Here is a 12,502-nt window from a genome sequence, read left to right as displayed (position 1 = left end):
CTTATGTTCTACTTGAACCCAAATTGCACTGTTTCGAGAAAAACACTCGTTTGCAAATCAATTAGGCTTTCACGAGAGACTCAACTGAATCCCTCGTTTATGATATCCCACAACTGAACGTGCTGCACACAGGCCGTCTCATGATTCAGTTGGCACGATATTCAAGATATCGCAGTATATTTTCATAAAGGAAACTACTCACAAGGTTGCTGAAAACTTTTCGACAGCCCACGACCGGTTTCGCCCTTCCATTTCGGGCTTATCAGGTGGGCACAATCCCCGAGTTTCCCTCAACCTGATGTTCTACTTGAAACCAAAAACGAGAGATTCACTTGAGTCTCCCGTGAAAACCGAATTGATTTGTAAACGAATGTGTTTGTCAAAGAACTTGTGAGCTCCGAAATCCAGTACATGAAATCCCACGGCTTGATCAGATAGATCATTTTGTATTACTCGTTCTATATAGACAGAATCATTGAACAAACGGGTTTTGTGTGATTCGAACGGCATTTGTACAAACACAGCATTGCGAGTGAGGGGGTTACGTTCGCATCGTCCACACCAGTGGCTGAAACAATATTCTGAATGTAGCTACTGAGACGTGAACACGCTTCACGACGAGTAGTCACGAGTCGGCATTCGACTTTTGCTGTGGGCGAACCACGTGACCAAGACTGAGGTGTGAACACTTATCATGGGCTTTATTCCAGATCTCCCTACATGCCGACTGAATGAATGATTGACTGACTGACGGTGTGTCTGACTCACTAGCTGACTGTCTAACTGACTTACCGATTGACTGACTGATGGATTGATTGACTGGCTGACTGACTTGTGATATTTTTTTGGTTTCGCATGTGTAATTAAGATCGGTCTTTTTTTATGGATATGTACGGACTACATCCATCTGTCTACCCCCAAACCTGAGGCAATGAACGACCAGCTGTGCGGGAATGATCTTACGAATGATACTGCCTGTGCGTACACACGCCCGTGAACAAGCGTGAGGGAACAATATTTCGACACATGACATCCGAACAGGTCCGTGCTTGTCCAAAGTTGAAAGGGTTCACAAAAAAGCCTTCCAGCCGTGAGTCTAGTTGGAAGCACGGTTTCTCGGGGAGTTGTGACCCCAATGGTCTCCCCTGATTAGGGGCAATGGTTTCATCCGTGGCGGATGAGAACAATGGACGAAAAGCGAAAGCCTCAAAATGGTCTAGAGCACTGAAACTAGTGGCCCTACTACTTCTCAGCAGAGACTACCGTTTTCCGAAACTAAGCAGGTCTGGTGGAGCGGCTGACTTCTCTTCAGCTCTGAGTGCACGGATCCTGAGAGTCCAAGGTCAGCTAGGTGTATTGGAAGCGCATCGATTTGGCTGGTAATTTAGCGGAGTGGCCCATATGGTTGGAAAGTCACACCATGCTCGGCTAGTTCAAAGGTGAACTGAGCGACATTCAGCTCAGTCGAAGAGACGTGAGGGAGCACCGGTCAACCAATGTAAGGCCGGTAATGGGGACACAATACTATGCCCTTGCTGCTTGTTCAGTTGGTGAAAACTGCATTATCAAAGTTCCACTATACTACTACTCATAAGTAGTGTCATAACGGCGCAAATCGATATCGTGTGTATAGTCCAACTGAAAGATCAGGTGACCCTGATGCTACGTGAAAGCTGAAGGATAACACAACTGGTATGGTCACTTGAATCGCTTTGAATCCGCAAACGAGTGTTTATCTTCAAATGGTCACAAACGTCTGTAAGGCTCAGTCAAGTCATTTACCCTTAAAGAGAATAGCAGATCAGTTCGACTGAGTGGAACCAGACAAAAAAATCAAAGGAACGCTACATCGCGTGACACTGACGAGGCTGTAACTGATTCGATTCTCCATGGTACAAACTGCTTGCAAGTGGTTTTTTCGGTGCCATACTCTGAACAGTTGCCGTGTAATTTTGTACACCGACGTTTATTCTCGCAACAGCCGCAACATGTCAAATCTCTAGAGCAAGTAAGTAACCAAGAAATTCCGAACGTGGACGTTCGGAGTAAAAACCGTTCCTTAAAGAGCGCCAAACTTTCCTGGTTATCACCCTGATAGTCCTTTACGGTTTAACGTCCATGCTGTCATCATCATCATCATTAACATCATCATCATCGTCATCATCATCATCTTCATCATCATCATCATCACCATTAGATGGAGGTGAATCGGATCTCACCCCGCCATTAGCAACGTAAAAGTCTCGGAGTTTACATCGATTTTAGTTTTTCTGACTTGGCAGATGCGCGCCATATGACGAAAAACCAAATCAAGTGTAGTCATTTCGAACAATGTTTAAAGAGTTTTAGCACTACATCACAAGTAGTGGTTACTTTGTAAAAGTTCACCGTAAACCCTGCCCTTCTGGAATGGTTCACGCGATCCAAGGTTGACAGATTAGCCCAGTTTCTACACAGCGCGGACGAACGGCTCTCAAACTCGTTTGCTATGGCAACACAACTTCATTGTCAATAGTAGGCACCTGTTTTGGATGCGTTAGGTATGAGCCGACTGCAGCCGTGAAACACATTGTTCACACGGAACCATTAAATCGATGCGACAGGGTGTTTCACAGCTGTTCAAATTTGAAACTACCAATCAGGTTTCCGGATCAAAACGCCTTACATCTCCGTTCCCCTAAGGTTATGAAGTCGAACCTTTAGGTATTGGAGAGCGAGGAATATCGAATCATCACTGTCCACGGAGATAAAAGTTAGAGGACAAACGGTGGGAGATTTTGTACACTACAGAGTTTTCAGTCGGTCCAGATAGAACAGGAGAGTGAAGGTTAACACACACAGATGTGTAAAAGTCGTTATTACATTGTCCGAAATTATCACTTCTCAGTGTGGAGGACTGGTGAGGTCAACTGGACATGTAAGTGTGCCAGAAATTTGTATTCGATAACTTGTGGCGCAGTTTTAACTGTGAGTAGTTTCCTTTGTGAAAATATACTGCGATATCTCGAATATCGTGCCAACTGAATCATGAGGCGGCCTGTGTGCAGCACATTCAGTTGTAGGATATCATAAATGAGAGATTCAGTTGAGTCTCTCGTGAAAACCAAATTGATTTGCAAATGAGTGTATTTCTCGAAAACAGTCCAATTTGGGTTCAAGTAGAACATAATGTTGATGGAAACTTGGGGACTGTGCCTGCCTGATGAGCCCGAAATGAAAGGGTGAAACCGGTCATGGGCTGTCGAAGGGTTTTCAGCAACCTTGTGAGTAGTTTCCCTCGCGAAAAAAAACTGTGAATAACCTTTTCTTAGTGGCCGTTCGGTCCTCAAAAATCAACCAGTTAAACTTTTGTTGTGCCTCTGGTTGTCACAAGCGTCCAAACTTCGCGCCGAGTCCATGGTTGCATGCGCCGGTCCATCCGTAGTCAAGTTGGGCTGTCATATCGAACTACCCCGAGTCGCGCGCAATGGGTTAGCGTCGGGCTCGATGCACATCCCCGTACTCGATGTAAACACGCCAACACATAAAATGGGAACAGCCCAGCTGGGAGGGGGTTTGGGGACTGCATTACTGATAAACCGAAATCAGTAAGCATCCGCATGATTCCGTCCAAACAATGGCGATCTTTCCTACATCACCGCAAATCACACCGTCATGCACAAACGAACTAGTGTGAGGCTGCCTCATGTCGGCATCTTCCCACCGTAATCACGTGACTAGGAGTGCTCCTTCACCGGTTTACTCAAGGTTGTTGAAACGCAGCTCGATCTGGTCACGGCAAGTGCGACTTTCATTAGATGGATACGTCAATAGTGAAAGGATAGATAGGTGTGAAAGAGTAAATCAATATCTTATTGGCAGACTCTGTTGGCCTTGAGGGTCTTCAGTAGTAGTGTGGATGAAAAGGGGATGGATTTTTGTCTGGTTTTCCTTATATTCCAAATGGAACGAAAATTATCGAGCAATCAAACCAAGGGATGAACAAGGATAGTCTGTGGGCTAACGAGATCGTTCTGTTTTCCGTAACTGAAGCGAATGAAAGAAGGTGTCTAACAGTGATGTTGTCGCAATATCAAGCTGACAAGGTTGTCAGAAGGCGAGGAGCGATAGGTGCCATACGAGTCAGGTCAAAACGTTATCAAATTTCCTAATGACTGGAACTTTTCAAAAACACGAAAATGAAAACAGATACTCCCAGGTTGCCCAAACCCGGACGAGATGCACTCTATTCAGTGAGTTGTCCCAACCGCTTTCAAAAAGACGAACAACACATTGCTTGATTACTGTCATAGTTCAAGAAAGCGACTTGCCTTGAGGGTCTTCAGTAGTGTGGATGAAAAGGGGATGGAAAGACGGTGCCTTCAAGAGTGGATTGGATTTTTGTCTGGTTTTCCTTATATTCCAAATGGAACGAAAATTATCGAGCAATCAAACCAAGGGATGAACAAGAATAGTCTGTGAGCTAACGAGATCGTTCTGTTTTCCGTAACTGAAGCGAATGAAAGAAGGTGTCTAACAGTGATGTTGTCGCAATATCAAGCTGACAAGATTGTCAGAAGGCGAGGAGCAATAGGTGGCATGCGAGTCAGGTCAAAAGGAACGAACTTTTCAAAAACACGAAAATGAAAACAGATACTGCCAGGTTGCCCAAACCCGGACGAGATGCACTCTATTCAGTGAGTTGTCCCAACCGCTTTCAAAAAGACGAACAACACATTGCTTGATTACTGTCATAGTTCAAGAAAGCGACTTTTCGGAAACAGCTACACCGGTATGTTCATACTTTGCTTGAAGCGTTACACACTGGGCACGACGCTTCGTGCCAAACGGAACCAAATTGAGTTTGAAAACCGGGTTGAGAGGATCTATTCAGCCAAACAATTCAGTAGTCATATCAGAAGGCATACCAGAAGCATTTAAGACTGAAACCGTTAACGAGTGATATAGACACTCTCGTAACGACGTGTTCCATAAATGATCCATTACTTTGACATTTGAAATTCCCTCACCTTGCTTCTGTCCCTGTTTGTGACTCCCACTCCACTTTTGTGTTTAGTGCGTGTACGTGAACTGGTGTTTGTTTCCCCCACCACTTCACTCGTTTGACCTTGAGGTCATGTAGCCGCTGGTGGCCGACTTTGTGCACGTGTGACTGTCTCACGTGGGAGCCGGTTTGCTCATTTGGTTTGTACTTTTGTAGTCCAAGTGGACCATTTGTTGTGAACGACTATCTACTATCGAGGTTTGTATATTTTGTGAATTAATGTCTTACCTTAATAGTACCGTATAGAAACCCGGCTCCAACTTTGTTTTGTCGTTCCGGAGGTCACTCGAAGATGCTGTTTGGCTGTTACGAGACTTGCGACGTCCGGCCTACCTGGGATTTCAACCCAGCCGGAACTGATTATGTTGATAAAACGTAGCTTCTGACGGATGCCGATTCATGAAGACAACCGAAGAAGATGGAGGCCCAGTTGAATGACTCCCAATAAAGAGTCTCAAAAACAGTGGATGCATCACAAATATTCAGTTTGAAATTCTGTACAGGCACAAACAGGGTTATCTACCATATGCGACACTGGACATCAGTGGCTCACCTTAACACGTGACTGTATGCCGGCTGAAGGAGCCGTTAGAGCCTATCCGGGAACATCTATTCGTCCATAGTCTTCGTGACGCTTTCGAGTTTACTCAGTCTGTCCAGAATATAAATCCCAAAGCTAAATGAATACGCTGTCTGGTCGTTTCAGCTCTTCGTACCAGTGAATCACCGTTCGAAACAGTTAACTGTATCTCTGGTCCTATAATCTGGGTCAGATTCTCGAAAATAACTCCAGGATGTGCAAACCGACTTGGAACCGCTTCAGGAAAGTCGTCAAGTCTCCAGGCCAGACAAGCCAACCATCGATTAGATGTTCAAGTAGCCATTTGGCTACGAATGTGGATGATGGAGTGCTTAAGCGTGTCCTAGAAGCGATACCAGTCAGTCACGGCCTCAATTCCCTACAAATTCACACTGGCTTGATCGCAATAAACTTATGATGTCTTTTTCATGTATCTATTTCATCATTACGGTTCCAGAGCCGGAGGGGGTTCCAGTCCTTACGATGTGATCCAATCAAATTTTTGTATCGTGTGGGGCTTGAAACGGTTACTTTCGTGAAATACCTTTAACACAGGTATTGGTGAATATTTCCATCTATAGACAGATGGATAGAACAGCCATGAATTCTTTCCTTGGCTCACTTTCGACTGGTATTTTTATGAATAAAGTCGAATGTGGCATTTTCAGCCAACTTAGATTAGTCGCTATTTTACCTAATTTATGTCCATGACAGTTTTATAGTTCATACTATAACAAAGGTTATTCTGAACACTGGTAATTCGGCACACTCTGTCCTTCAATTCACGGCGGAGCAAAAGGCCAACAACAGATTCCAGTTTGTTCATGTTACATTAGCTGGAAGACGAGACCAGACGCTTTCGTGAGGGAAATGCCAAAAACCACCGTGGCCTCGCAGCCTCACTGGCTTCGCGTGATGCATCGGTCGAACGACTCCAGATCTAGCTCAAAGAATTGCTAAGCAGACTTCGTCACGCAGTATAACACCACAAGCGAAACGTGACAAGCGCGAATCAACAAATCAGTTCAGCTGCACTGTTCAGCGAGAGGTGTCGAGTGACACCAAATGGTTGCAAGATTTGTGGACAAATCGCACTCGAAATATCTTGGGCAACTGCCATTCAGCCTATCATCATCATCATCATCATCATCATCATCATCATCATCATCATCATCCTCATCATCATCCACAACAACATCATCATCATCATCATCGTCGTCGTCATCATCATCATCGACAGCATGACATCAGTGTTCAACACCGATGCCTCGCTGCGGTACCATTCAGCCTAACCAATCATTGATTAAGTGAAAGTACTGAACCTGTCTTGGCCGACCAACCCGCTGGAGTGACCTAGATAACCGAAACTGTCTTTATGCGACTATTGTAACCGTGTGTTCCATTTATAACTGTAGTCATCAATCGAGACTTCATCGGAAGCGGTTTTTCGCAATATTCGGTGTTCTGCACTGGCTAATCTCTGGTGCGTTTTGCTTGGTCATGCCTTGATGGGGAACTGCAGTGACATAGAAGCGACCCAGAAGGATTCCGAAGTGCCAAGGATCGGTAAAGACCGTCACCAAATCTGACAAGTTGCCACTGCCAATGATTTCATGACATGTGAGGTTTCATACAATAACCGAGGGTGATTTTTATTCTCAAATCGAGTACCACATGCGAGCAACGTTTCCACAGAAATAATAAAACGAGAATGAGCAACCAGAGAGATGTTAATGAAACGCGATTCAACGCAAATCAGTACGTGTAGAATTATGAAAATAACATTTTCGCTAGGTTGCTACGCAAGCGAACTATATGCCTAAAATTTCGCTGCCATGTGACCGCGAGGAAGCACGAGGGCTGAGATATACTGTCAGGTTTCCTAAGCCTAAACTGAAGCGGTCAAGATGCCGGGTTGGATTACAAACACGAACCTTCCTGTGAGTAGGTTCACCCCTTAACCTGAGCTACTATTGTACCGGCAGATACTACTGATGAGGCGCGCGAGTAGTATGCGTTTTCTCGTAACTTTGCCTTGCGTTTAATGGAAGGTGGGGTTTATTACGGAACTTGTGGAACAGCTTTCCAGCGTTCGTTTACACTTGCGTGCTAGTCAATGAATATTCACGAAAGTTCAAGAAAATGCGTGCGGATGTTCAGTTTTTAAAAACATGGTGCATATGAGACATTTACTTTCCTGTCCAATAGTTTGTGACTGTTTAGTCGGTGTTCGCTAGTAAACGACTTCCCGCGAAGAGCTTTCCTCCTAAAATCTTGATAGGTTGATTCGCAAGCGAACTACGTGCTCAACTGTAACAAAACTTCGGTGCTTAGCTGTCATGGCACCGCGAAATAGAACGAGGACTGGGATGTACTGTCAGATTTTACAAGCCTAAACTGGAGCGGTCAAGATGTCGGGGTTGGAAACACGAACTTTGCTGTAAGTACGTTCGCCCCTTAACCTGAGCTACTACGAGGGTAAATAGAACGTAACTAATGAGCAATATAACCGATGGATCACTTTTAAACACCCGTGACTTCTTGTTCGCAGTTTTCGATGGTGTGAAGCCCAAGAACTTAATTGTGAGGGCCGCGGGCATGGAAAAAATTTGAGAGTGACTGCGCCAAGAAATATCAGAGTGACATTTTTCAGATAAGCTTAGTTGAGCGTAAACATTATCGCTTGGCATGAGATCCTAACAAATGAAGAAATTACGATGAATGTCACTGAGCAGTCAGTTACAGTGACTACACAGGAAAGAAAATAAGATAGTAAAGGAAACTACTCACAAGGTTGATGAAAACTCTTCAACCTTGTGAGTAGTTTCCTTTGTGAAAATATACTGCGATATCTCGAATATCGTGCCAACTGAATCATGAGGCGGCCTGTGTGCAGCACATTCAGTTGTAGAATATCATAAATGAGAGATTCAGTTGGGTCTCTCGTGAAAACCAAATTGATTTGCAAATGAGTGTATTTCTCGAAAACAGTCCAATTTGGGTTCAAGTAGATCATAAGGTTGACGGAAACTCGGGGACTGCGCCTACCTGATGAGCCCGAATTGGAAGGGCGAAACCGGTCGAGGAGTTTTCAGCAACCTTGTGAGTAGTTTCCTTTAAGGAACTCAAGGTTACTAGCGGATAGCGGCAGGATTCGTGTCCACTGAAGATCGTAGACCAGCACATCAAGTAAACATGGTACGAACCAGCGGGTTCTTTCGTTGAGGTCTGTTGGTTGTCCTAAAGATAATCTTTTTCAGACTAGATGGTATTTTACTTGATGACGAATTGTACATGACACACGCTAATTGTACGCGAATATCATCAAATCGCACTCCACAGGCATCATATGGTCAGAAGAACAAAAATGACAAAGAATACCAAATTACCTTTTCCCTGGGTTCCTGTTCATAGGTGTGCGTTTGTTCAAAATTGGACTTTGTTGAAGGCTTGCGTGGCTCTGTTGCGCGGTCTCGAGCAACAAATCGTTGCGATGGAGTGACGTGCGTACTGGTATAGTCCGGAATAATCAGAGGACGATCGATACTACTGGATCGTATGCAGGAGCCTCTCGCCATGGAGGAAGGTGGGGGTGAGGGTTCCGCGGGAGGTTTTTGCTTGGAACACCACTGTTGCCCAGAGCTGTCTGCCGGACTCTCCTCCGTAATGCGTGGCGTTGCCGAACCATACCCGCCAACTTTTTGAATGGTAGCTCTGTATGAAGGAGGACTGCCTTCTGTCTGATGAGAAGCAATCGCTTCAAAATGCCTTTTACTCCCAGGTTGATAGGATGCTGAAAAAACTTTGCTTTTTGACGGTTTGGTATCTTTTTGTTTGACTTCGGATGGTAGTTCACCTAGAAAGCAAGAAAACATGTTTGTTGGTAGAGTTAAAACTTGGTCAGATGAGAGCATGAAGATAGAGCAACCAGAGTAATGAAACGTTTGGGAGAGTCTTGTCCTTAGTATTTTGAGTTCTACTACTGTGGCGTGACATTTTAGGCTCCGCCTACTCTACACGAGGTACTTGGTGATGTGGAACAAGGGGTCGTTCAGTCCTAACAACCCCTTTGGAGCCTTACTTCCATACTACACTAGGGAAACACGGGGGTCGACAGACTGACAGCCCAGAAAAGAGCGGTAGGGATGTTCATGTTTGGTTCGATTCACGGGTCCTTGAAAGAAATATGAATTACCGATGCAACCTTTTCCGAAATGGAACGCGCCGCCAGTTGGTCACAGTCCATGGTTGATTTTTTTAGTCAAGAAAACGACACAAAACGACACTCCGAACAGCACCTGGGTGTTGTATTGGTAAGACCACACCAAGAATAACGTAGAACTTACATTAACTGTGAGTAGTTACTTGGTCAAACCTGGTTACTTATCAGCGGCCACGAAACGTTTATCGTTTCATACAAACGAAAGGCTACTAGATGACTGATATGAGGGAGTGGTCACAATGAATCCGTCAGAGGTGTACTCACGTCCAAAGCACTCAGTGCATTCCCCATTTGACGAATAATAGGATCAGGCGATTCTCTCTCACTTTGTCCATGAGACTCCTGTGTGGAACTCTTTGAACCGGTTTTTGCCAATCCATCCGCGAGGATTCGGCAGCTGGTCGCAACTGTTTCTTCATCCACGGAGACGATATCATCGTTGATCCCAACAGTCACAAATACAAAGACAACCTGATCACAGACAAACAAACTCATCCGAAAGACAAACATTTTCACCAATTAGTGAAAGTAACCTTGCTAGTGTTTGAGAGACTTTGGAAATGCACGGGAATATCAGTTAGCCGGGTGAGGCATCCACAGCCCTACAGTGGTTAGGTTAACTCGGCTGCTGATGACACATATGCAACATTATTGCTCAATTTGGCGAACAGATTGATGACCACCTGATCGAACACAAAGGTAAAAGTTTGATTGGCCAATTATTAACGATACAGACCACAACGCATCACTACCTGGAAAGGACCAATGAGAATCCGAGGTCTATGAAATCCTGCTAGCCAATCACAATTCAGTTCAGCTGGTCTTTAAAAACTACGCTATACCATATGCATAAAAATTATACAAACTCTTCTCGACGACAGAGTCAAACAGGTAAGGAGAAGTTGCCCTGTAAACCGCGCAAACATGATGTCGTTTCGCTTGGCGACGAGCAAGCCAAATGTCAAGCTAGGCGAACAGAACAACATCCACCTGATAGCCATCAAGAAGAACACATTGGTGGGACTGACGATCGACATAGAATGTAAAAGTGGATTTAAAAGTTCACAATCATTGTCACACCAACATTATCGCAAAGGTGAGTGCAGTTTCCCGATCTAGATGCATCGGCGTTTGCCATCTCATACCCGTTGAAACTGGACACCCGGTAATTCGCTGCTGTTTTTTGTTGCTATGGTTGGATGGGGTACCACATGTGGCACTCCGACATAGCCCGCCAAAGCATTGGGAAGTGGGCACCGTACACACAAGCCGCATTCCCACCTTGCTGGTAACGTAATCATGGTATTTCACCTTAAGCTAGGCTAGCCTTCCTTCAGCAACTCGTTGAGAATCGGTCGATCCACCGGTACAGGTCGAGTTGTGAAAACAAGAATGAATCCGTGAACTCATGGACTTTGTGTAGACTTTGTGACTACTTTTGTTTACTTAGTGGTTTTTTTTAATTCGCGCCTTTTGAACAATTTCCTCCCTTTCCTAGAATGGCCATCTCTTTCGTTCCACAGCAAACAACGGAAGCACTGAACTCAATTTTCGGTAGCCTCTGAAACCATTAGTGGTGAACTTTAGACACTATGCCGGTTTTCGGATACAACTGAGGACGGCAACACACATTGTTCAATCCTGAACTTGTTGAGGCGTCCCGGTGTGCTACAAACTGGAAGTCACTCGTAACAGGAGCGAAATTACAAACTGTAATGCGATAGCTTTTTGGAAGTAAACTAATCCACGCTATCAAACCAACGCTACATCAAACTTTCGCATTGTTATCTAGTAGATTATAAAGCATGCGAGTTCACACTGCCAGAAGATAAAAAAATTTAATTTGTGTCCAAATACGTAATGCCATTTAATGCGACAGAACTTCCATGAGTCGTCACAGTAGAGTTCAAAGCAGCAGTCCGTTGAACAGCCTTCTCAAGGGGGAGGTGTTCGGGGGCCAGCCGTCCCTAATAACCGAACAGCATATCACTTGGACGGATGTGTTACGTGCACGACACGGGCCGAACGTAGGCACGCCCTGATTGGTCAGAATGCCAGCCAATTCGGGTCGAGGATCCTTGACTGGATGCTTCTCGCCCTCTCACGGACATTGTGGCACGACCGTGTGGAACACTCTGTAAGTACCCCATAAATACAGATGTTAATAATTTTCCTTTGCCTCCATAAAGGGTTGTCTAGAGCTATCATCCTTTTGATATACCACAGTGGGCGGAACAGGAAGCTAAGGAAGAATACAGAGTTGCACTACCGTACAGTACCTGTATCCCCTGAGAATAACGCTAAGAGCGTCCACTTTCGATTCCAAGAACCAAGAGGACCAAGTAACTACGTTTCAAAAAACCGGCGAAAAGTGATTAAACTGACATCAGAGTAAAGCTAAAAAGCATCAGCATATTGAGAAAAAATCATTTGAACCAGCAGAAATTCAGTCATTTATATCACATTGATAACAATATCAGACATTGATGTTTACGATGATCTTTATTGGAGAGAGGTCGCTCTGTGATGACAAATTTCAAGTAGTTCTCCTCAAGATGGGCAAGGCGGAATTCCAGGGGATCTTATCCTGTCAACAGGAACGCCATTATGTGCAGAAAAAGACCGTCGTCAAGTAGTCAACGCATATTCCACATTT

General features: G+C 44.7%; 1 protein-coding gene across 1 annotated transcript in view; it reads right to left on the bottom strand.

Annotated features, from left to right (window-relative positions):
• T265_03261 (hypothetical protein) overlaps positions 1-12,502 on the bottom strand; it is a gene marked incomplete at both ends in the record, with an annotated part of 35,241 nt that overhangs the window by 2,165 nt on the left and 20,574 nt on the right. The window contains one exon of the mRNA XM_009167694.1: positions 9,014-9,480. Within this exon, the coding sequence (XP_009165958.1) occupies positions 9,014-9,480 (467 nt within the window). The remainder of the gene's footprint in view (positions 1-9,013; positions 9,481-12,502) is intronic.

The sequence above is a fragment of the Opisthorchis viverrini genome (genome assembly GCF_000715545.1).
Source record: "Opisthorchis viverrini unplaced genomic scaffold opera_v5_45, whole genome shotgun sequence".
Classification (NCBI taxonomy): Eukaryota; Metazoa; Platyhelminthes; class Trematoda; order Opisthorchiida; family Opisthorchiidae; genus Opisthorchis; species Opisthorchis viverrini.
This window is presented reverse-complemented; position numbering and strand designations above follow the sequence as displayed.